The sequence below is a fragment of the Chenopodium quinoa genome, unplaced genomic scaffold (genome assembly GCF_001683475.1).
Source record: "Chenopodium quinoa cultivar QQ74 unplaced genomic scaffold, ASM168347v1, whole genome shotgun sequence".
Classification (NCBI taxonomy): domain Eukaryota; kingdom Viridiplantae; phylum Streptophyta; class Magnoliopsida; order Caryophyllales; family Amaranthaceae; genus Chenopodium; species Chenopodium quinoa.
The window spans coordinates 1,221,594-1,247,227 of record NW_018744093.1 but is presented as its reverse complement, the minus strand read 5'-3'; the positions used below and the strand labels follow the sequence as shown (position 1 = coordinate 1,247,227).

Genomic DNA, 25,634 nt, shown 5'->3' with positions numbered 1-25,634 from the left:
CATAAGAGTAAGGCGATACGAAACACAATAAATTAATGAATTTCATATTTACCTCAATGTCAGTCAACACGTCAAGTCAAGCACGGAAAGCAAAAAGCCGATCTGAGGTCTTCGATGGCGAACCAACATCCCATAGCAATGCACGCACACGTCCAGGGTCCCTGGTCAGAGTGCCCTGCTGAGGGCGAAAGCATGGAAAATACTCATAAATCCACTCTTGAAGAAGCATGAGACAACCAGAGATGGAATCACAATCTGCCCGCGAGGCTTGCCCCAACTGATGGTACAAAAACGCTAAAGTAACAAAGCCCCATGAGTAGGAACTAGTGACAAATGTACCATTGACAAGCTGAAGCTCATGGATGAGGGAGGGATGAAGTATGTTACCACTCTTGTCCACAAAGAGTGATGAACCCAGTAAAACCCACATAAATGCCACCACGGAAATCTCAGGGGGCCTCTCAACATTGAAGGTCGTCTCGAGGACCCTCGAAGAACGCGCCAGTAAAAACCATAGTACCAATACTAGGCGCGTAAGTGGGTTTACATAACTCCTCAACAGGCAAATCCATCATGAATGACCAATACTACCGTAACTGTAGGGGGTCCATAACAGTAAAAACCATAGTACCATCTATAGAGATTTCAAGGATATGATACACGCCATGTAACATGATCATCATCTCACCGAACGACAAATGAAAAATGTTAGTATCTGGCTGCCATCTCTCCACGAACGCTGAAATCAAAGGCCAGTCAAGGTGCTGATACATAATACCAAGAAGATGTGATAGCCGCTCTGATCTATTGGGGCTAATGTCTCTGGTAATAATGATTGTCGCAACTGATCCAGTGTAGTGCACATCTTTCTCCTACTCATACATCTCAAAACACCTCGCTCCACACCACCCCAAATTGCAGCTGCGACATGACCACCATAGCTAGGAATGACGATTCCATCCTTTGGACCGCCGGCCATCGGCGTAGACACTAACCAGCTATCCTGTATCGAAGTCCGACTACGACCAGTCTCCTGAGTACTAACAAATATCCCACCGGCACCCCTATACGTATGAACAATGTCATCAGGCTCCTCCTCGTCATCGTCGTCATCGCCTGATAAACCCTGTCCTCCTCTGTACCAGTACTCGAGGCCCGGTGACTAAGTCTCCTCATGCTCAGACTCGAAACCCGACAAAATCCCCTGAGACCCCGAATGATGATCCTGTGCCTCGGATGTCGAACTCGCCATGCAACCATCGGGGACTGGTGTCGTCTCGGTACGAGGCTAAAGACGATTACAATCTCTCTCCCTCCTAACCGAGGCGTTCAAGCGTCGTGATAAAGCGTGTCGTGTTCCCGAACCCTCAATCTTATTTTTTTTTTCAAAAGAAAATTAAAATAAGTCTAACTTTAGTTCAAATTAATATGTATAACAACAACAACAATAATAATTTCATTGGATCAAACTACCCTCTCTTAACAACTAAATTTCAATCAATCAATTTATTAGATTAGAGAAAGAAACAAAAAGGCAAAAAAAACGGGGGGGGGGGGGGATAAAAAGGAAACAAAAAACAGTAAAATAAAAATAAATAAATAAAAATTTACCACCAAATATATATAATATGTCGCATGTCACATGTTTATAGTTTAGGCCAACAAACTTTCATCATTGTCTGACCACTTCAATATGTTTATGTGTGGGGGCTTAAAGTATCTAAGGTTTGGATACTCTCTTATTAAATTATGTTTACTCTAGTTCTTAAATTAGCTTATAATTAAGGTTTCATAACTACTAAAACCCAACTTGCATAACAGAGCATTCATGATAAATAAGCAGGCAATTGAAAATTGAACTCTCAAAACTTTCACGATAAATCTGAATGTCTTGAGTTAAATAAAAATAATAACTAAAACAACTTACTTTAAATTCCATGAACCATATTAAATTATAACAACTACAATTTATAACATCAAATAAAAAACAATCAAGATTAATAATAATAATAATAATAATAATAATAATAATAATAATAATAATAATAATAATAATAATAATAATAATAATAATAATAATAATAATAATAATAATAACAACAACAACATTTACAACAACAACATCAAGAAAAACAGTACATTTAAATTAAGAATAATATAAAAAAATAAAAATAAAACAGGAACGCCTGATCTACAGGCTACGAACGCCCTGAAATTTCGGATCTCCGGGGGTTCATTCGAAAATTCCAGGCGTTCGTGGTTTGCTTGGGATTTTCGAATGAATCCCCGAAGATCCGAAACTTTCGGGCGTTCGTAGCCTGGAGATCTCCTCCAGGCGTTCCTCAAAATCGACGGAAAATAAAAATAAAAAAATAAAAAGTCGACTCACCTGCTCGCCGGTGACGACTCCCTTGTCTTTGCGATTTCCCGACATTTGCGCCTCCCTTGTAGCGTCGACGCCATGATTAAAAAAAAGTTTTCTTGGTGGTTGAATTTGGGTGAAAGAGAAAGGTAGGTGAAAAGGGTGAAGAGAGAGAAAGGTAAAAGTAAAAAAAAAAAAAAGTTTTGATGGGTTATTTAAGGGAGGGGTATATTAGTATGTTTATTTTAAAATACGGGCATTACTCGGTAAATACCGGACGTGATTTAGTATCCCTTTTCATCTCTAAAATCTGAATTACTGCCCACCTCGACTAGACGACCACCCTCTTAACCTCTTCAATTTCCAGCCACCGAACGTCAAACCCTAACCGCCCTCTTAGCCACCGAAACCACCTTCCCACGACTTCCAAAATCACATTCTAGCCAAGCTTATCTACTGAAAACCACCCTTTTATCCATGCCTAGCCACCGAAACACCTACGAATGGCAGCAACAACAATACAACATATCACCAATGACTGTAATTATAATGAATTAAAATCTTAAGTACTAAAAAGGGGATCCAAAGTAGTTGAATCCACCTAAAACAGTAAAAGTCAGCCAATGATTAAAGCCAGGAGGCCCCATAGCAAAACAAAACCAACACTTCCAAGTTCATTTTTTTTTTTTTTTTGGTTAAAGAGGTAGCATAAATTAAATAATTTCAGCACTTCCAAGTTCATTAAAGTAAAACAAGGCAAAAATTCTCCGATCAGCTTCTAATAACAATGGAGAATTGGAGATTCCTTTTGATATCATTCTTGAAAGCTGTTAAGGAGATGGCAGGGGGTAATTGATAAAGTAGACTATTTTAAAAAGAGTCACCTAATAGTTGGGATTATTCTAGGTTAAACTATAAATGGGATTAAAATGAGAAAAAGAACAATAGTTTGAATTATTCTTATTAATTTTTCCAATTAAAAATGAACATAATATTTATATATTCATATAGGTTCAAAATTCATTATATTGTGTATAATTATTTATAAAAATATAAAGATAAAATATATCGTGAAATATGTTCATTTTAGTGTACAAAATGTTTATACAAAATGTTCAATTTTAAAGTATTAAGTATAAATTCTTTTTTTTTTTTTTTTTTTTTTACTGAAATTATATACAAGTTCGATTGTTATTATTTTAACTTGAAAAATTTAAATATCCACCTTAAATCTAATCTTCATTCATCACATAGACAATAATTATCGATTTATAACATAATAGATTAGGAATCACAATGCAAACAATGCGTCTTGTAAAGGCGGGTATACGTAAATTTTAATGTAAGACGGTCAGTTTGAGGGTAACTTTAACTATTTTTATGGTAATTTTAACCTCTTAAAGGGTAACTTTTAATTTGTCGTTGGTTTGAATTTTATTATAATGTGTAATTTCTTATAGATTCATAATTACATACTATAAAAGCTAATATGATTAATCTAATACATTATAAGTTTTTTGTAAGATAAAATTTATTGTTAGGAAAATAATAACTTTTGTAGTATAAAGGGTAACTTTAATAACATGTTTGGTTAGTGTATTTTTTGGATTGGAAACGGATTCAATTAAACCGTTTCTGTTATCGAGTGTTTGGTTAGATGGTTGGATGATCATTATCATTAACTAAGGGTAATGGTTACCTCTCATTTGTTACCTCTCAAAAACTTAGGATAACAAAAACCTTTACCCTCCTCAAACACAAACAAAGGTTAAACCCCCTCTTATTTGTTTCCTTTCCATTTCATTTTCATTATCTGAACCAAATGCCCCCTAACGGCCCTAAGTACTTTTAAGACAACTTTAACCCGTTTTACAATGAATTAATATACACTTGCCTTATTGGAGGTTTGTGCAACGCAAAATTTAAATTCAACAATATTATATAACATTCACATATTTAGAGACCAAAAAAAAAAAAAAAAAAAAAAAAAAAAAAAAAAAAAAAAAAAAACCCCTCAAAATTACTTCAAATTTCACAATTGTGACGAAAATGATGACGATAGAAAACACTACAATGGTGACGAATTGGAGAATATACGAAGTAGTAGAACAAAGATATTTAAAGATTGAAGGAGTGAGATTAGAAAGAAAGAAAAAAGAGAGAATTTCGAATTGAAAAGAAAACAAAGGAAAGAGAAAATTAATAGAGATAAGAAAGAAAAAAGAGAGTTAAGATTATTTTTTTTAGTTAGTACGGAGAAGGGTCCTTACCGGGCTGAAACCTCTCACAAGTCCTCCCCGCCCGGATTAGAGGACTAGGCACTTTGGGAGTGGCGGGGAAGGGTAATGGAATCCCCACCCTAAAGTGCCTCTAGTGAGGATTGAACCCCCAACCTCAAGGTTGGAAAGTACAACCCTTTCCACTAAACCAAGCTTAGCTTGGTGAGAGTTAAGATGTGAGGAAGAGAAAAAAAAAAATGTATGTTTATTTTTTAAATACTACCTCGATTTCATATTATTTGCAACGATTTGACATAAAATAAAGAGGAAAAATGTCTAATCGCTGCAAATAATATGAAACGGAGGTAGTACTATATATTCATATATATGGCTGGTGCAACTAGCTTAGTTGCACAAGTGTGTAACTAAAATTTTGCAAAGTTAACATACTCAACTCGCTAAACGCATACCAAAATAGTCAAAAAATAATACAAGCTCGAAATGGTCAAATAATAAAAAATTTAGCTTAATACACAGCCCAAATAAGGTGCGCTATTACTACGAAGTATCATCTAGTTCACGACCAGCTCCATCAGAACCTTAAAGTTTAGTACAAATGCTCTGGAAAGAATGACTTCTTTATCATTTGCTACGGTACAAAAATAAAATATGAAAAATTAGCCCTTCCATTTTCTACGTTACAGTGAGAAGAAGACGAGTCGCCTGAGTTTTCTCAAAAAGAATCATTCTACTTAAGAATTTTAAACCAACTACGATGTACAGAAAATAAGCTAAGAATTACAAAGAGACATTTATCGAAAGGAAAATTTGACTAGTGGACAGGAAGGAAGAGTTTATCCTGTTTGCGCTGATTCTGTAGTTTTTCTAATGTACAGCTAGTTTCCTGCTTGAGCCAAACCAGGTTCCTCATGCCCGTCAGGGTTTGAAATCTGTTCTGCTTCAGGCAGCTTAACTTCATCCTGGGAAGAATTTGAGCTTGAGCTGGATAATGGTTCACCTATATTTTCAGCCACACCAGTTTCGCCCGACAATTGTTGCACACCTACATCCTGGGTAACACCATTACTCTCTAAACCATCAACTGTCGAGGATGACAGCTCAGGTGCACTTGGGCAATCCTCCTCAACCTTGTTCCCTAATTCCTCAAAGTTTTTTGGTATTTCTTCTTGTTTATCTGCTTCATCAGATAAATCACTCGAATTAGATGTTTCCCTCCATTCAACCCAATCATTTTGCTCACTTGTAGCACCCCGTCCCACTTCCTCCTTAGCAGGAAGAGCAATAGGCTCATTAGTTATGGATTCTACTTCAGGCACTTGTGAAGTCGCAGTATCCATGTCATCATTGGCGTCCAAGTCATCACTACTTCTACTAACAGCACCAGGTTCCTCATCAGCAGGTGATGGAGAGGCAAGTGTATCAGTCAAACGCTCATTGTTAACGCGGTCATCCTCAAAAGCAAACCAATTAGAATTAGTGAACAGCGATCCACTGCTCACAAGCAAATAATTACAAGCAGTCAGTCAAATGATAACTTGACATGATATATGACCACCATAAATCAATCATCCAAACCTAAGAACCCCAACACAAGACAATACAATGCCAATCACTGACAACAGCTCTTACAAAATATACAAATCATTCCAGCAAAAACATCAAGCCAAGCATTGGCACAAACAGCATATTGTGCAAAAGCTACTAAAATTTGGAACTGCAAGCAACATGCACAAATGCTGTAACTACAGCCATCAATACATCACAGATACAAAGCAATATGTATTTCTTACACAGAAGACCACATCAAAATGGCTAAAAATTCAATTGGAAAAAAAATGTTAGATAACAAACCTCTCTTGGTCATCTCCAAGACGCAATGAGGATATAACCACTTCAGCGGATTCATCATCAAAGTAAACATCCTAGCAAACGCAGCAGTGAAAATCGCAATTCGTTCATCAGCAAAAATCAATATTGCAAAATAATCCATGGAAATTACCAATCAGATCTACAAATAACCCATGCAGAAAACATGTTTTTACGCTTCCATTTCACTGAAGATATTCAGTGAAATGGAAGTGTACCGGTGCCAAAGAAAACATGTTTTTACGCTTCCATTTCACTGAAGATATTCAGCCAACAAATTCAATTATTATAAGATTTATAACTACTTTACACTTCATATTGATACTGTTGATTCCGCTGGGAGAACTGTTATTAGATAAGCACAATTCTGTGTATTCTACTTTTCTATTCTAACTTCTTTAATTTCAAAATGGATCCAAGACACAAACCAAAACATTACAAGTTATATAATAACCATCAAACAGTTTGGGGTGCGGGAATAGATGCAAAAAGTTTCCAATATTATAATAGCTAAGAAATCAGTAACTCGACAGCCGAAGAAAAACATTAACCCTTGTAGATGCTCTGACTAGACCATAATAATCGCTAAATGATGGTAAGAGAATATGCTTTAAGTTTTCTATCAATCTAAAATATGAATTATCAAGCAAACTCGATTTCAGAGTAGCACATGAAACTACGCAGGAATAAATCAATAGAATATGCCAAGGGCACTAAGTATGCTACTACTAAAGCTCTTTCACAAAGTAAGATGTACATTGACACAAATTAAAGCATCAGAAGCCAATAGAAAAGCATACCTCCTCATCTCGTTCAAGTGATGCTTGAACCTGCACAAATCAAGAAAAAAGATTCATCTACAGTTCACAGAGTTGAAAAAAAGAAATTAAATGGAATAACTGAATAATATCAAACTCAAGCAAGACATAATTTCATATAAAGAAAATTAAAAAATTATCTAGGAGAATAAAGTTTCTAGTTCCTTTTTCTTCTTTTCTTTGGCAACTGGGCGGTGGGGGAAAGGTGGATGTTGGATAGGTTGCCCAATTTGGGAAATATTTAAAAGGTTTTGACGCTTTTAGTTCTTACATGACTGGATAAAGGGCTTTGTCATAGAAGGGTCATTATAGGGTTTTTATTTGGCAGCACAATTATCTTAGAGGAGTGGAGAGGGTCTCCTCTCCACTCCTCCACCCCTTTTCAGGCCTCCCCACCCCATATAGCTCATTGCTCTTGACTTAATAAAGATTTCTAAGATTACCATCCTCTCCCTTATTTGCTTACTTCTCAAAAGATCAAACCAATTACTAGATGTTATCTTCTAAAATTAATGTAGTGGGTTTTTTCATTCTTATTTCTGCTTATATGTGGTTATATACTCTCACATCCCTTTTTACAAATATTATTAATCTGATTGTTTAAAAAAAACAAAGGATGGAGTATAAACAATATCCAAATTGTTAAGCAGAATTTTAGATTACAATCTTAACAAATTGCTATATTTTTCTAGCCCGTAAGAGACCCTTATTAATCAATAAATCTCTTTTTTACAGACTGGGTAAGTGTCAATATGAAAAAAAAAAGTTTTTTTTTAACAAAAATTAATCCAGATCCCTATTCCCATGCTTTTGAACATAAGGCGGTTGAGGCGCTGCGCCTTGTGCCTAGGTGGAGGCAGTCTGAGGCGCGCGCCTTCTGGAATGCGCTGCGCCTGGGAAGCCCAAGGCGTTTTGACCTGTGCCTCGCTTCGCCTGTCGCCTAGGCGCTCTTTTTAAAACTAAGAACCAGCCCCACTAATAACCCATACCGACCCGCCCAATAACCGGCTCTAGGTTGGGGTAGCGATTTGGGAGTCCCCACAAGAATCAAGTGGTTCTCGTTGAAAATCATACACTTTATGTGAGAAAACATAGCAAGAATGAAAAACATAAAAAATAAAAAATAAAAAAAAACAAATTAATTTAGAAGATTATTGATTCCATATAGCTGCTAAAGGACGAATAAGATGACATTACTTTCACGGGCCCACAATCCAATACCAAAAAACTTCACATGCTCGTACTTCTAGAATCTAGCGGGACATGAGGTTGGAAAGGGAACGGGGGCATGCGCCTTGAAAGAAAGGTGAAAGGAATACAAGATACTCCCTCCGTTTTTTTAAGTGTTACTTTGACCAGCACATAGATTTAGACAGTTTTAATTTGCTTTTATATAATAAGAGCTAGTTGGGGTATTAAAAAATTATAGAAAAAGATAGTGAATTAATAATTGAAAAGTAAGGGATGTGTGGGAAAGAAATAATAATAATAATAATAAAAAATAGTAATGGGTGTGAGTGGGGATCATACGAGGAGAGATATAATATTCAAATGTAGTTGTTTGCCCAAATGGATGTATAATACTTAAAAAAAATGTTTGCATTTGGCAAGTGTAACAGTTCAAAAAAACAAAAAAATGGAGGAAGTGCAAGAAATGAGAAGCTTATAATTTAGCCAACAAAAAAAAAAAAAAAAAAAAAAAAAAAAAAAAAAAAAAAAGAAGACAGGGAAAAAACAAAAAATGAAAGTAATTAGAAGAGAACAAAAGACCATTCAGCAGTATAATTTAGCAACCCACCTCTTCTAATTCATTACTATATATGCCATAGTGGAAGGCCTGGCTTAAATTGTTAGCAAGAGCTGCAACATCATAGTCTCTATCCTGGTAATCATCATCATCACTATCCCTGGTGCGATCTTGTAGAGCAGTTGGTCTCCTGTTACATGGAAAAGAAATTAGTCATAACAAAAGTATTGTTTAGGGGACAAGGAGTGACATGAAAGACTCCCTAAGTACTTAGAATAGGCTAGGGTAGTCAGATCAAATTGATTTTTCAAATCAGGCCATATAAAGTCCATTGTCAATAATTTTATAATAATCAATTTAATATTAGTCACAACATTTTTGGATCAATTTGGGTCAAGTTTAGTTCAGGCCTAAAATGTGGAATAAAATTTTGGGTACATTTCTGGTTTAGGTGGGGTAATTGACTACCGTTCTGTTTATCCAGGTCTGTTATTGGAGCAGCCCTACTAATATCTCAACCAGAACAGCCACATACATTATAATGCAAGGGATATCTAATACTTCTTAAGACATATACAAAGGCATGTTTAATTGGAGGTAGTACAGATGGTAAATTTCCATTGTGTCTGTGTGTGTGTAGGTGGAGTTATATACACTAAAGTACCAACAAAATGAAACATAGAAAGGATCTGGTACAAAATAAACAAGCTACCTGCACTAATTTTAAAAAAAGTCAATGAACAAAGTCAGTAATCACAAACTCTTTCTGACAACATCCAGCAATCAGGGTTGTAACTATAAAAATAAACTTTTTTCACAAGCAAAGAAAAATCAAGACAGGCCTACCCGCAGACCCATTGATAAACATTTTCCACAGCATTGCGCTTAGATAAGACATTTGAACACCAGTCAAGCCATTCAGTATTATCCTACATTGTTAAAAGAAAACAACAATATGTATCAGAAAATCATAACTCAAGTAGATCACTCAAGATCAAAATCACTAGAGACCCAAGTAAATCAAAACCTAGGATAAGGCTTTGTAAATGTTCTAAATTCTACCACATCACCCTAGCAAATAATTCAAATCATCCTTACCCACTATAAACATAACGCAGAGATGGTTCAGCCAATATGCTATATAAAGTATTCAAAGCCTGAAGGCTAGCTTATAAATCACAAAATATCCATTGTAAACAGGCCAAACCAATAAAATGTTTTCTTGAACACATCTTTCCACATATGTACATTCGGATGACACATGCATATGTAAGCAAATGTAAAATGACAAGCAAGAATTAAAAAGATGTTGAGAACAAAGAAAATATTTCATAGGGACCAGAAAAGGTTGTTTAACCATCAACAATCTGAAATCTCAGACAGAAGTTGTTGTATACAGAAAATATTCTCTAAGCTATATATATCCTAGTCTCCATAAGTGAAAAAGCATACAGATTTATAAAGTATGTTTCCCTTGAATCCTAGGACCTTTGGCTGCTTAATTGAACTTCTGGAAATAATATTAAGAGATAATTCAGCAAAATAGAACTTATGATTGATGCACAAGTAAAAAATAAATAAAATAAAAAAAAATCATATAAGAGCACAAAAGTAGTCCTTTGCGTAGGTCAAGGAAATCAGTAGCTAAAATACAGACCTGAAAAAAGGCCTGAATGTCAGAGTTCGTGTTACTAAGATGGACAAGTTTGTTAGATATGCGAGTCAGGTGACCAATATTTCCCACTCTAGGAGGGTCTCTTCCATCCATACACACTGTGGGCTGCTAGAAAATTCGCAAAACACGTCAGTGCTTTAGTAAATTACTCATAAAGGGATACAAATGCAACTTATCAATTGTCAATCACCTTGCTTGAATCACTTGATAACAAAGGACTTTTTTCAGCTTCCAATGTCTTTCCAACAAGATCACAATCATTTAGTAGATGCTCGACAAGGATAGAACTTTTGCTCTCAAAGCAAGACAGAATAACGTTTTCCACATGATGATGCAAAAAATTATTGTAAGGGTACCTGCAGCGCATGCAAATATATGATTTTCTGAAGCAAATTAATTCCATATATTACCATATCAAATCCAACTTACTCGAAAAACATATCTAAGATTCTTTTCACTGCACCAAGTCGAATGACTTCCTTTTCAGCAGCTTCATTTCCACTTGAGAGTAAGACTAAAATGAATTCAATGATCTAGAAACAACAAAAAATACATAAGTAAAAGATATAGATGATAAACATCAGATAAAAATAAAAGGCAACATCATGCATAAGCATGCATTGTTACTTAAAAATTGATTTAATAATTCATTGATAAAAATATCAGTGTTGGGCTCATCATTAGCTTAAACTCAAAACACAAGTCCATATGTACTCATAGAGTTACAAGAGTATTTGAACCTTTACGTAATACTTTGCTTCTATCAGACCCCTTATCCGTAGGTCAACTTAATTAATTTCTTTACATGGACATTTAAAATACATAAGCTACCTTCTTCAAGCTATTACTCTTTTTGACATTCTTCAGAATCCCACCCAACAAAAATTTCAAATAAAACCTATTAACTCTGTTTATTATTGATCTTAACATTTAATATTTGCACAAATTTTAAGAAAATAGGGAGTTGGTGGGTAGAAGTTATAAAAAGGTGGCTATGGTAAAATAGAGATTGAAAAAAAACCACTGGTGTAAGAAAAAGGTATATGAAGTAAGAAGAGTGAGACAGTGAAAATATGGTGGGGAAAGAGGAATAATGTAATAGAAAAAAAAAATGTTTGCCAAAAATGGAATAAAGAGAAAGCATAGTAAATATTCGTAACAAACCAAAATGGAAAGTTTAAACATCATTCAGAAATTGTGGTAGTGTTAAATGTTCCTCTTAAGTTCATAAAAAAATAAAAATAAAAATAAAACAAACCCACAGAACTTATGAGTTACAAAAATAAAATAAAAAAAAATACAGAGGGAGATGCATCGTCATATCGGAAGACACCGGAAAATGCTTCCGTATTATTTTTAGAATGAGTTAAAATACTCCCTGTCCCATAATACTCGACACAGTTCATTTTTGTCTGTCCTACAATACTTGACATGTAACTAAATATGGAATGGGACCACTAATAAAAATAAATATTTTCCCACATTTTCTCTCTCCTCACCTACCCCACTTCCACCCCACTTGTTCTTTTCTTACAATATAAAAATACAAAAGAGAATGTTAGCCGACCCCACTTATGGGATTAAGGCTTTGATTGATTGATTGATATAAAAATACAAAAGAGAATCTTTTATATAAAAAACAAATGTTTTTAATGGATCCACTTGTAGTTTTCTTAAACTACGTGTCCACCCCAAACATCCCAAGTATTATGGGACGGAGGGAGTAAGTCAAAACAGTTCCAGCCATTTATAAACATAAAACCCAAAGATTTAATTTTAAGGTACGGGAAAATGATAACGTTTCCAACAATTTTTGTTTTAAGTTACAAATTTTAGTCTCTTGTGATTTACCACATTACGAATCAATATCAATCACTTTTTCCTTCGCCAATCAATCACTCTATTACATCACCAAGATTGTCAATTCCAGCCCTATCTAAGAAACTGGATCATTCGGAGTCCCCGTTATTAGTCAAAATATAACAAGGAAAAAAAAGGTATCCATGAGACTCAGACAAGCATTCATCATCAGAATGTAGCATTAATTTAGCTGTGCTTTTGCCCCCATCTCCACAACACCCCTCCCAACACAATTTAGAATAAGAAACTATAATTTTTTTAAAAAGGGAGAGTACGCTACTACAGGAGGCAGCCCGCAGCCCGCAGCCTTAAAGCTGTGCCCTCTTGCTCTTCCTTCTTTATATCCAAACTAATGTATAAAAGAACAAAAATAAAAATAAAAATATCAACAAAACCCACCAATCCACCACTAGTTGACTCCTACACACGACACACCCAACCACCCCCCCCCCCTCTCTTTTTCAAGATCATTTTCTGAAGCATGCACTTCAAATCTACCCCTTTTTCCAGCTTTCTTATATATCTGATTTGTATTAAAATGTATCCATGTTCAACTCTGCTGATTTGATATTAGTTTTTAAAAGCAAAGAGCCAACGCATAGGCCAGAACGTCTTGGCCTTGCCGGGCATTGTGCAATCCAGCGCCTCAAGTTTTAAAAAGCGTCTTGGCCTTGCCGGGCATTGTGCTGATGTGATATTAGTTTTAAAAAGCGAAGAGGGCCTATACCAAATCATGAGGCGCAGCGCCAGTTTAGACGTGAGAGAAGATGAGATCTGAGTAAAATATTTTTAAAAAGACCAAAAATTCTTCAAATTACACCATACCCAATTTAAAATGTGCAAATTCGATCCAAAGCCTTCATTTAATTGAATAGTTTAACTTCAATTTTGTCCCAATTAGTTTGCCCTAATTTTTTAAAACCCTAATTTGCAGATTGTGGTGCAGTTGAGAAACTGGTGATTACTGCTATGACAGAGGTTGCCTGCAATAAATCCCCGGTGGTTATCAGCACCAGGTCTCGCACCAATCGTCACCATTCAAGGCTTTTAGGTTAAATCTGTTCAGTCTCTTCTTCTTCTTCTTCTTCTCACTTCCATCTACTATTCTACTTTCTTCCGCTCTTCATGCTCTCTCTCCTGTTCAGCCTGTACTACAAACATTTAAAGTGGTACCCCCCCCCTCTTATTTTGCAGTCACATTAGCCCCTCTCCCTCTTCTGAATTTTTAAAATGTTTCACTTTTGTTTAAAAGTAAAATTAATTCATTGATAAATGAGTCATTTGACATCTACAATAGAAATCAAAACTAGCAAATACAACATAAGCACCCATTAAACTTGTTTTTAATTTTCATTTTTTTAAATTAACAATCTAGTCAAAAAAATCCAGTAAATTAAAGATAACATACAAAAAAAAAAAAAAAAAAAAATAAAATTGCGAACTAAGGATGTGATGCTTTCACAACGCTTTGGATATTAAAAAGGAAATTACACAACATAAAATACCTTCAAACGCTGTTTTCCTAGTGGTGGCTGCAATTTACCATACGTAGTAAGCAAGAAACTATCGTCTGATGAAACATCCAACAACTTAAGTAAACTACCTGCATAACAAAAGAAATCTCATTGGGGCATCACATATTTGCTAGTTGCGATGAATCCAACAGCATTAATGAAATAGTAGGCGAACATTTGTTTATCATGAAAAAAATTTATTGTAAAAATAGAAAAATAAATACTGAGATTTTTAAAAAAAAAAATTTAGAAAAAATTACTTCAAATGGCAACAAAGTATACACAAAAATTCACAATGAAAAAGAGAGTATGAAAAGAGTATCATCCTGGAAGGATACCTTTGTTCATCTATATTAATAAAAAAAAAAAAGTAATATTAAATAAACATACCATACCCTATAGTCCGTCTAATCCATATTAAAAAAAATCTACCATTCTTTTTTGTGGCTTAAGTTCAGAAAATTAGACCGTTATTAAAATATAATGGTGTAGTACATGTTCATTCTTTACATCAGATAATGGTCTAATTTTCTGAAATAAAGAAAATTACTGCTACAAAAAAAGAAAATGAGCTTAACATAAAACTATAATGAACGGGTAATATAATGAACAGGTACTACATCATTATATTTTGTATCAGTAATTTTTTAATGAACAGGTAATACATCAGTAATTGCTAGATCTTTAATCACCCTTTCCGATACAAAAAAAAAAGAAAAAAAAAAAAAAAAAAACAAGAAATTTAACAGGTACCTAAAGCACTCACAGAAAATTACTGAATCTGTGACACAGATGTGAAATTATTTCAGTGTAGAATGATTATTCCAAGATATTTAACAGCTAAATACAGAGTCTGAGCTAACCATTTATGTTCTCTTTAAAACTACCACCACCTTCCCCCACCCTCCAACCCCAAAAAAAGGTATTTCACAGGAACAATAATTATTATAAGATATATTAACAGCTCAAAAATAGATTCAGCTAACAATCTTTGTTCTCTTAGACTTACCCCCCCCCCCCCACCCTTTCTTCTTTCTTTCTTTCTGATAACAAATGTAACAATAAAACTATCAGGTAGCCCCTTTGACCGACCTATTAGCTATTATGGTATCAGGAAACCTCCTTTAACCTATTATGGTATCTATTACGTGGTCTACAGTTTTCATTTATTCGGCCTATTTTCAGATTATTACGCTTTCTGAATTGAGAATACTATACAAACTCCCTAGGGTTTAACCTAGCATCTACACTATCCTCGAGATCAATATAACTCTTCTCTCGCCTGCAGACATAGCTAACTCATTGTTAGTGAACCACGTAAATTTTGCGATGGCTGTTAATTTTTTTTATTAACTTTCTTGCATCTGTTATTAAGAAACACAATGATCCAACAATACACTTACAACAAAGATTTAGGGAAAAATTTACATTGCTTTAAACTACTGTAAAAATACAATCCAATGAACACAGAAGATCAAGCCTACTTAATCCAACAATGAATGAATCACCAATAAGTAATAGGAGCTTAACATAAAACTAAATCATCTTACCCAAACTCCCAAGCATGCCATCAACAGTTTCATGATTAGCAGCTATTGAGGGTCCTTGAGAAAATTGGCGATTGTATGCATAGTATGTACCAAAAGTTAGCCTCTTTGGATCTAACAAGGAGATGCATACAGAAAGGGAATTAAACAAAACTGATTTTGGCCGAGACTCTTCCAGAGCATTGTGGAACAGTCTTCCTATCAGCCTGCAAATATAAAAAAATCTTTGTAACAAAAAGCAGACAACATTTATGTCTGGAATAAGTTTATCTAACATCAGGTATGTGCCCCAACGGAAATTCAATTGAGCCTCAAATAGGTAAATTAACATAGTCCAGCATATGTTAAATCTGTCCCTAATTGTTCTCTTTACCTGTATCCTAGAAGCAAAAGTAATTATTGACATTTTCCTAAGATATTTTTTCTCTGTTAAACAGCCCACATTAATAATACTCAAAAGAGCCAAAACAGTAAGAGAAAGCTTGAAACTACCTTGAACTAGTAATTTTAGCTGATATGCCAGGGGGAGCATATCTAGTAATGGCACACAGCGTCTCTGCAGCATTAGCATGGACTTCAGGAGAATCCTGTAAAAACCACAGCATTAATTCTTCACACATCAATCGAACAAACAGTAAACTTTCCAAATCTACAAGCATGAGAAGAAATCACTCACAGAAGAACTAAATTTATCCACAATCATCTCCAAGACATCTGTATCTTCCAACCACCGCATAGCTTCTGCATAGTTCGCATATATATGTTCATCAGCACCAATAAGGCGAACCAACACCTGTAAAGACAAAAGACAAAATGAACTCAGCTAACTTAATCAAATATCATTATGCCAATAAGTAATGCGCAAGGAAAATCATTTCCAAGTACTTTTCCTTGTCACCATCCACACAGGGAAATATCTATCCAAACATGCAAAAATAAATATTGGGTTAGAGCATCCACAATGGCTAGCTTTTGGGTTGCCACATCATAAATCTCCAAGCTACATGATTTAAGCTACAACCTCTACAATGGTAAGCTACATTCTTTTGTAATAAATAAACCATAAAAAAATAAAATAATAAATAAATAAACAAACAAACAAATACATAAAATATAGTAAACAAATAAATATAATAGCATTGGGTGAAGTGAAACTACATAGCTCTATAGAGCTATGTAGTTTGGCTTAGCTATAAGAGGTTGTAGCTCCACAATGGCTAGCATGTAGCTAGCAATTATTTAGAAATTGCTAGCAGGTCCTTGTTTGTGGATGCTCTTAGGGATAATTGACAAGCCTACTACTCCCTCCGTGTTTTAATAAGTGTTACACTTTCACCGGCACATAGTTTTAGGCAATTTATTTGACTTAAATAAAATAAGAGGTAAGTGGGGTAGTTGGAGTATTAGAATATTGTATAAGAAATATAGTGGGTTAATAGTTTAATGATAAGTAATGAATGTGAGAGGAAAGAAATAATAAAAAAAAAAAAAGTGGTAGTGGGTTTGAGTGGGGACCATGAAAGGAGAAAAATATAATATTAAAATATAGCTTTTTGCAAAAAAAAAAGGAAGTGTAACACTTATTAAAACAGGGTTGCATTTGGTAAGTGTAACACTTGTTAAAACACGGAGGAAGTATTTTTAAACAATAACTTGAAGATTGATACTATCACTTTAATCAAGGAAACAAGGGAGCATAAGATTTTGTAATAACATGCACGATTCCACAAAAAAAAATTCAAAGGAAACTAATTAAGGGTAAAAATAAACTATCAAATAGTTTAAAGAAATGAAGTCAATAAGTTGTGTCCCAAAAACAATGGTGAAACAGAAATAACTATATACTTGAAAATTAACATTATTGCTTATATGAAGGCACTGATAACTGAAATAGATGGGAGTGAGAAAGCTTGTAAAAAACAATGCACAAAATCCCCCACAATGATATTAAAGAATGCAGAAGAAGAGTGAAAATAAACTATTGAGTACATGCTGTGATTTAGACAATTAAGTATATAACCTCAAAGATGACTTAGAAGACTGAGTAATGCAAGCAACAAGATGATATTGGCTATAAGTGCAGATAACAACACCAACCTCCATAATAGACGTAATTCCAATAAGATCAACCAGTTGTCTGATGATTTCTTGATGAGCCTGGGAAATTTTCATAGGTAGCCAAAGGAACAATTTATTAAACAAGACTTCTCAACCAAAAAAAAAAAGGCATTGGCATTTTGCATACTCACCTGAATATATTCCATAAGTGAAACAGTCTTTCGCATCAAAAGGCAAATCACGACCTGGATAAAAAGAAAAATGATACGCTCAATTAGAAAGTTCGTAAGCAAAGGATAACAGAGGGAAAAAAAAATTAAAAATAACAAAACAAATATAAACTGAAGTTTTTTTTAAAAAAATATATGGATAAAGCACTACACATAAAAATAAGCATCTACCTTGCTAAAGTATCCCGCCAATAAGGTGCTATGTGAGTGTTCACGATCCAAGAATGAGAATAACAGATTCATCAGCTGCCAAAAGGATAAAACAAGCATAAATAAGGGATTAAAGGCAAATAGAAATGAAAGGAAAAACTATAACTTCAGAAAATTAATAATACCTCCTCATCTTCTACCAATGTTTTAAGAATAATGTCAACTTCACATGTAAAAATCTCACAAGAAATGAAAGGAAACCTAACACAGACAGAACAGAATACTAATGGATCAAAAAAAAAAAAGATTGTAAAAATTCTGCAGAAAAAAGTATTCTAAAAGAAAATTGTGAAATCGCACTTAAAATTTCTCTGTCTTTCAGCATCCTCTGGAGCTTCCTCTACGATATAACGAATAAGTTGCTCAACCTGTGGTCTCTCACGCAAGCTGTAAATAGGAATAACATTAGTATAAAAGCAGATCCATCTGTATGACTAATATACATGCACATCTCAAGCTCAAATAGCAACTTAGTATCTCGACCTTTTATTCCTTTATGGGAAACCCAACATTTAAGGAACAACAAGTCATATGAACCTACAATCAAGTTGTCATTACATAGCAAAAAGTTCCAAAAATAAGTGAGCCGTGAAGCAAGTACTGAAAGCATTTTTAATATGGGCACTTTTGGATGTTTAATATTTTTTTCCCTTTTGGTCATGTGTATTCAAAAAATCTTGAATCATTTGAACAAAAGATAGAAAAGGTATTTAAATCTACATTTTCATATAACCATATTTACTAAGCCAGAATTTTCTTATCCTAGCTCCTGCAACCACTTTATCACTACCTTACTGTATCATGTGTATTGCTTCCACTTCAAAAACCACAAAAAAAAATAAAAATAAAAAAAATAAAAAATAAAAAAAGATAGCATGCATCTACTAAGATCAAACGCATCACTTCCTGTAACAAGTAGAAAGATCATTTTTAAATACTAAACTCATACAGGAAAATTAATAAGCAAAGAGGACGATCCAATAAGTGAAAAACAGAACGACCCAGCTGACTAACATATACCAAGTTAAGGGATAAACAAAATTATTTCAGCAAGATATCCTATCAGGGAACACTAAAATAAAATGGAAGACAGACGCTAGAAACTGTGGGAAACACAGCACAAAGCAACAGATCCAAGCACGGGAGCTAAGTAGAGGTATACCAAAGCATTTACCATGCCATGGCCCAATAATTTGTCTGGCAACGATGTCCTAATTTGGACAGGGGCACAGGGACAGAGAACAATACTAAGGAATAAGGCTGCATACATATTTGAAGTTGTTGCAAGGACACAACATTAATTTCAGGAACTTTTAAATTTATCAAACTAGGGATTTCAACTCGCGCGATGCGGTATAGCTAGCCCTTTGAAAAGAATTATTACTGATGTTCTCAATGCCCTATGCCTGTTTGTTTAATATTGTATCAAAACTATTTGCATATAAAAGATAAATGTGTTGGATATAGTGTATTTGTGCAATGTTCTAAACTTTAGTTAAGCTACTTTGGTTTAGTGAAGGTGAAAAAATATTGAGTTTGATGTACAAATATAAATGTCTAATAAATTCTAGATAGGAAAAATTAAACAAAAAGAAATAGAGAGAGCAATAGATGGATTTAAATATTGAAATAAACATAACTTTTTAAATCAATTAGGAAATTCAAGAGACAATTAAAAGGTTTTTGAAATCAAATGGGGTCAAATATGTTTTCAAAAGAACATTTTTAGGGATATAAATGTCCGTGCACTATTCATAAGAGTTTTCTTAAACTTTTTATAAGGTTGGGATTCACACTAACGTTAATGATAAAATGAGGTGATATTGAATTTCTTTCAGTTATGTAATAAAGCAAAAAATAAAACACAGCACATATTAAGGACTTGTTCTCTTCAGTTATTTTTCGATACTTTTTACTTATTCTTCACAAAATCAAATCAGATCATATCAGATAAAGAAAAATTCAAGTCATACCAGAAACAGAACTTTTAATTATTGTTTACTTATTACTAAAAATCTTTAATTGCGTGTTAAATAAATTTATGGAGATTACATATTGAAAAGTACACGATAAGACCAATCTAACAAGATCCAATTTGATAACATTTTTTTTCTCATAGAGTAGTGTTAATATGCAGTCAAAGTTCAGTCAAATTAAGCCATCAAATCAGCCAGAACATTTCAGGCAGAGCCACCAAAACAAATCTTAATAGAATCAAACCAGATCACCTCATTTCAGGTAAAGAGAACAAGTCCGCCTCATAGTATTTACTCTATTCAACCTTTCTTATACCAATAAATATAAGAAAAGTAACCACAATGAAGCCCTTTATTCTTTCAATTTCGAAGTGCACTTCCCAAACCTTTTGTTAACCAAATACAATGTGCTGAATGAGAAGGGAAAAAACATAGTTGCTTATAACCTGAATATATTTATTCTCCCTTAAACCTTTAGCATCTCCTATGTCTCTCTCTTTGACCCTCAATTAACAAACACAACTCAAAACACTGGAAAAGGTATGGAATCAATGGTTGCAGCTTCAATTTACTTTCCTCCACCTCTGCAAAGTTTAAACCAGCAATAGCAAGGGTACACAGCCTGCTAGCAACATCGGCATCACGTGCTTTCCAAATGTGACTACCAGCATCAGAAATCAGACTCTAACGGCCAAAAGTTCACTGGAGATTTACTTAACAAGTTGGCTACAGACATATTATGTCTTTCCTCCATCTCAGTGATACTGAAATCAAACACCAACGGACCAGCAGTATAGAGAGTACACAGCCAGCTAGTATACAGGCTATACCTATGTCATTCCCAGCAACAAAAATTAGACTCTAACTGCCAAAATTCACTGGTGTCGGGAGATTGATCCCAAGAGTTGGCTACAGAGATTTCAAGCCTTTCTACCCCATTCTCCTCCAGCCTCTTCCTTTGCCTCTCTGACTGCCATATCCAGCTGGAAATTTAAAGGATCAAACTCGGATAGGCCAGGACTCTAATTTTAAGTTCACAAGGGTAAGCCTGGGGAATCTACGAGTCTAGACCACATAAGCACACGAGAACCATAAATAAACCATTGCTTTCAAGCATATAGAAATACGACAATGCTAATATAACAAATAAAAGGTAATTTATTAAACATCAAAGAGGAGATGGGTGACAACATGAAAATTAAAGCAACCAAGCCATGAGCACTAAAAAAACCTAAAAGGAGTAGAAGCTTTACAAATTAATAAGCCGAGCATTCAGAGCTTTGCATTCTTGTATTATTTCATCCTCATCAAGAAGCTCATCCAGTGTAAAGTTATCCTTGTCCAAAATGGTCTCCACCTGGAACCACATGCATGAAAAAAAGCTCTTCCTTTCAGCTCAACCAATTACATATCTATGCTGATGAAAACAAAAGGAAAGCAGAAAGCCTAGTATAGGATATATATAATAAAATGCACAAAAGAACTCACACACAACTTATCCTTCCCCCTTTCAAGGAAGAGAATCACAAGGGTGGGGTGTAAAATCTTGATAAATGAAAACAAAAGGAATTATTTTAGTTTTTATAATTAAAAAAAAAAAAAAAAAAAAAACCCGCAAAATTGCCAGTATGTCTTCTTCAATCAAAATAATCAATTGCAGACTGCAAAAGGCTATAATTTCAAAAAAAATATTCTATCAAAATCTTATGAAGGTTCTACAAATAAATGCTTTCACCTAAAGAACATTCCTCTTGACACGCTAATACAACTGTGATAATAGCATCAATCTAAATTGCTTCCTATTGCTTTCAAATTTCAAAGTTGAGTTCACACATGAACAGTTAAATTACACTCGCAACTTCTAGACAAACTTCCTTGAAAAAAAGGTTTTCCGCACATGCAATATATTGGATGTACAGACTAACATAGGAAGCCAAATCCTCACATGATTGCAGACTAACTCACTAGGAGAATTCATAAATCTGAATAATTTGGCGCAAAGAAGTACTTACATATAAAACACTCTAAGTTATTTTGGGGTCACACCATGCCTAAACCCTCAATTGCTCTATAAATAGGAGTTCCACAGGTACCCTTGGTCACCAGCAAATTCCATAATAGCTATTAATACTCTTCTCACCAAGAGCATTTTGACGGTGGTGATGGTGTATGTTGGGGGGGGGGGGGTGACTAGAAAGTAAAACTAAGTCCCTTCAACAGCTCATGGATCAAACCTGACAAATTTTTTGTCTTCTCCAAATGGACTACTTCAAGAACATATCAAAGTGGAAATTCCTAGAAAGTAACATTGTAACAAGCTTCTCAATCAGATTATCATGCAACACCTTAAAACAGATTGAATTGACATGTACACAAATTATTTCTACAGATTTACCATTGCTCTAGATTCTAGAAGACTCCCAAAGTCACAAAAAAAGGAAACCCATTAAAGATATGATCATGCTGCATCAAGAGTCCCACAACAGCTTAAATAAATAAAAGTTGGCCCTAGGTAATCTTTAGTGTCACTACCACAGTATAGTTTCTACAAAAAAATATAAGCCATAATTTAGGCATTCAAAACACAATAGCAACAACGAACAAAAGGAAAGTCCAGCATTAAAATAATTTATTTCAAAGTAAATAAGAAGAAGAAAAGAAAAAGGTAGCGCCTCAGAAATGAGTAGCAGCTAGAGTTGAAGTTTGCAAAGCAGTTTTATGAAAGCAGAAGATAATCTCTTGCCATGAGTCACAAGATCCCAAGGTAAAAAGTAGGTAAATCATTAACTGCACTCTCCATCCAACTCTACTGAGAAATAAATTAAATTTTCTGCAGAAAAGCTATAATGAGAGGTTTCTGAAGTGCACGAAGATGATAAGAATTAGAGGTTAACCAAACTTTACAAATATACTTCCTACATATTCCTTATTTGATTGTTCCATAGCACAACGGTCCTGATTAACTGATCACATTATGCAGATATATACTGCATTGTGGAGCAGGCCGATTACAATGGAAATATGTTCAGCTTTTGATTGAAAGGAAACCATAGCAGAACGATCTTAATTTACTAATGCATTCCCATAAAAATTGGGAGAACCGAAAACATAAGTCCTAGGTCAACAAAATGAACAAGAACCAGCTGGGCAGGGCTACTGGCTACAAGCCTACAATTCAACTGAGTCCTGCGAGCAATTGATAAATATGAACCGAGTAGTTGAGTACCGAACTTCTGACAAATTTTAGCAAAATTATACCACATAACCACACAATAGAATTATTTCGGGATAGCGACACGTTGCTTCGGCAAGCAAAAGTAATTCACATTAGAAATTCAACCACAAGAATAAGGTGATCAGAAATACACTAGGTCATCTGATTAACAGATTCAATAAGTTTATCAGCTACTAGCAATTCACAAGAATCAAGTACAAAAAATTATGAAAAAATACAAAATTTAAAAATTGGATCTAAAAATAACTCACCGGAGATGCAGTGGACAAACCCGCCATACGCCAAAACATCTTGAATTCGCCTTTAAAAACGCGGTTCCCAAATTCAGATCTAAAACAACTAAAAACCCTAATTAAATTCCCAAATAACAAGTAAAAATTAAGAAATGAATTCATACAATAGTAATTGAACCCTAAAATCAATGAAACTCCTTCTCCTAACCAAAATTAAAGCCAAAAAGATCAACAGATACGTATCAAACCTGCGAAATCAGATTACCTAGAATTGGCAGTAAAATCGAATACAATCAACTATGATTTTGAGGAAGAAATTGAGGGAAACAACATAGAAATGATTCAGAAAATTTGCAGATAAAGGAGAGAGAGAGAACGAGAGAAGGGTTGCTAAGCGCCGATCTCAAGAGCGCCTTGCAAAATATGAACTTTGGTTTTCGTTGTTGTTATGATTGCCATTTTTTTTTTTTTTTTTTAATAAATTTTTTGGGGTCTGTTTTTCTCAATCACAACTTGTTCGAAAAGAATTTTAAGACGAAAAGGAACGATGAGTTAACCTCTCTCACTAGTTTTCAAAAAAAAAAAAAATGGCAATCATAACAACAGATTCATTCAAAAAACATTTATTATATTAAAATTCATTTCGAACAAGTTGTGATTGAGAAAAACAGCACTAGAACCACCATGAACCACCACATTAACCACCACGGGCCATCGCTTCTAACCCCTTTCTCATTATGAAGCCCAAATGTCTTGTGTTTGATATATATCGGCCTAGAAGAATTTATTTTGACTGACATAAGTCCGATTTGGACAAATAAGGAAATTAAACTTCAAACCACACACAGATTCATTCAAAAAACATTTATTATATTAATAATGTAAGTGTTATATACATCATTTTAGAAAATCCGGCTACAGCAAATAAATCAGATAATACTATCCCGACTCATTTATTCAGGGTAATGGTTCTCTATCTTGTCTGTCAACCCTTTGTCTGACACGATGCCGCCTGTAATGAGTAATGGTGGTGAATGGGTCTCGGGGCGGTGGGGGAGTCTGCTGGCTAGACTAAGGGTCCTCCTGGGTAGGGTTGGGCGTCGGACTGTGGATGATGTAATCCTCTGCGTCTCTGGGTGACGTAGGATCACCTCCACCGCTACTCTGGCCGAGCTCAAACTGTGAATGGACGGAGTGGCCATCATGAGCGTCCCATTAGTGGACGAGATGGCCGTGACCATATCTCTGTAAGGAAGCCACGCCCATATCTCGCACCCGCTCGACCTGGGGTCAGGTGGGTCCGTCTGCAAGGGCGATTGATAGTGCATCAACCATCGCCACCATATCCGCCGCCTGCAGTAATCATCGATTAGTTAGTTATATGATATAGAAATTAAAAAATTGATGAAAATAAGTAGAATAAAAGAAACTCACATATTCGCTAATGACGTCATATGCTGGATGGTAATGTGTTGGTGATGTGTAGCTGGGGTTGATGAAACGCCGTGTAATCCGCCTGTACCAGACCATGTACGGATCGTGAGGATCCATAACGCCCTGCATCGGATCACCTTCTACGACGAACTCCAACCGTCGCTGCCATAAGTCAATGTAAACCCTATACCAGTCTGTCTCCCCCTTTCCCCGACGGCCAATGCCATGCAAGCAGATACTAGTATCACACTCCATAGGGACAGGCCGGCGTAGTCTAAACTGTCTCATGACTCGGTCGGGTAGGTGACTCTCCACAACCTCAAAACAGATCAGGCGGGTCCTGGCACGCCACTCTGCCTGATGATCCAGCAGATGAGCAGGCATGGCATCAACCAAGTCAGCTACATACGGATCCCATGTCACCTGCAAAAACACATCAAAAGTAATACTGTAAATAGGTTAGTGCACTGACAAGAATCATATTAAATAAATGTTTACAAATTCCTTTTAAGTTACCACCTGATCCTCGGTCAGTCGATCAAGGGCGTCTCGGTAGTACGGAAGACCCCTCGCCGCATGCGCAAGTGTCAGTCTGGGGACCACCCACCTAATACCAAAAACTGTTTTAG

At 35.0% G+C, this 25,634-nt stretch overlaps 2 protein-coding genes across 5 annotated transcripts; both read right to left on the bottom strand.

Moving 5' to 3' along the window:
- Positions 1–76: 76 nt before the first annotated feature.
- Positions 77–2,463, bottom strand: LOC110692192 (protein MAINTENANCE OF MERISTEMS-like). The gene is made up of 4 exons (XM_021869192.1): positions 2,390–2,463; positions 883–1,136; positions 592–739; positions 77–488 (listed from the first exon to the last, which is right to left on the bottom strand). The coding sequence occupies exons 1-4, from the start codon at positions 2,461–2,463 to the stop codon at positions 77–79; spliced, it is 888 nt and encodes a 295-aa protein (XP_021724884.1).
- Positions 2,464–5,067: 2,604 nt separating this feature from the next.
- On the bottom strand, positions 5,068–24,258 carry LOC110692118 (serine/threonine-protein phosphatase 6 regulatory subunit 3-like). Of its 4 annotated transcripts, none has more exons than XM_021869108.1 (20): positions 23,820–24,258; positions 23,590–23,668; positions 21,357–21,460; positions 18,428–18,514; positions 18,253–18,328; positions 18,089–18,163; positions 17,879–17,932; positions 17,727–17,786; positions 16,306–16,422; positions 16,122–16,216; positions 15,633–15,835; positions 14,074–14,171; positions 11,138–11,241; positions 10,899–11,064; positions 10,691–10,816; positions 9,880–9,962; positions 9,085–9,223; positions 7,269–7,298; positions 6,454–6,524; positions 5,068–6,093 (listed from the first exon to the last, which is right to left on the bottom strand). In XM_021869108.1, exons 2-20 carry the CDS (start codon positions 23,626–23,628, stop codon positions 5,478–5,480), a joined length of 2,343 nt encoding a protein of 780 aa, XP_021724800.1. In that variant the 5' UTR covers positions 23,629–23,668; positions 23,820–24,258; the 3' UTR covers positions 5,068–5,477. The 4 variants fall into 4 exon arrangements, with proteins under 4 accessions (XP_021724800.1, XP_021724799.1, XP_021724798.1 ...); XM_021869107.1 differs by having other exon boundaries at positions 23,590–23,677; positions 23,837–24,258; XM_021869106.1 differs by having other exon boundaries at positions 23,837–24,257.
- Positions 24,259–25,634: the final 1,376 nt, after the last annotated feature.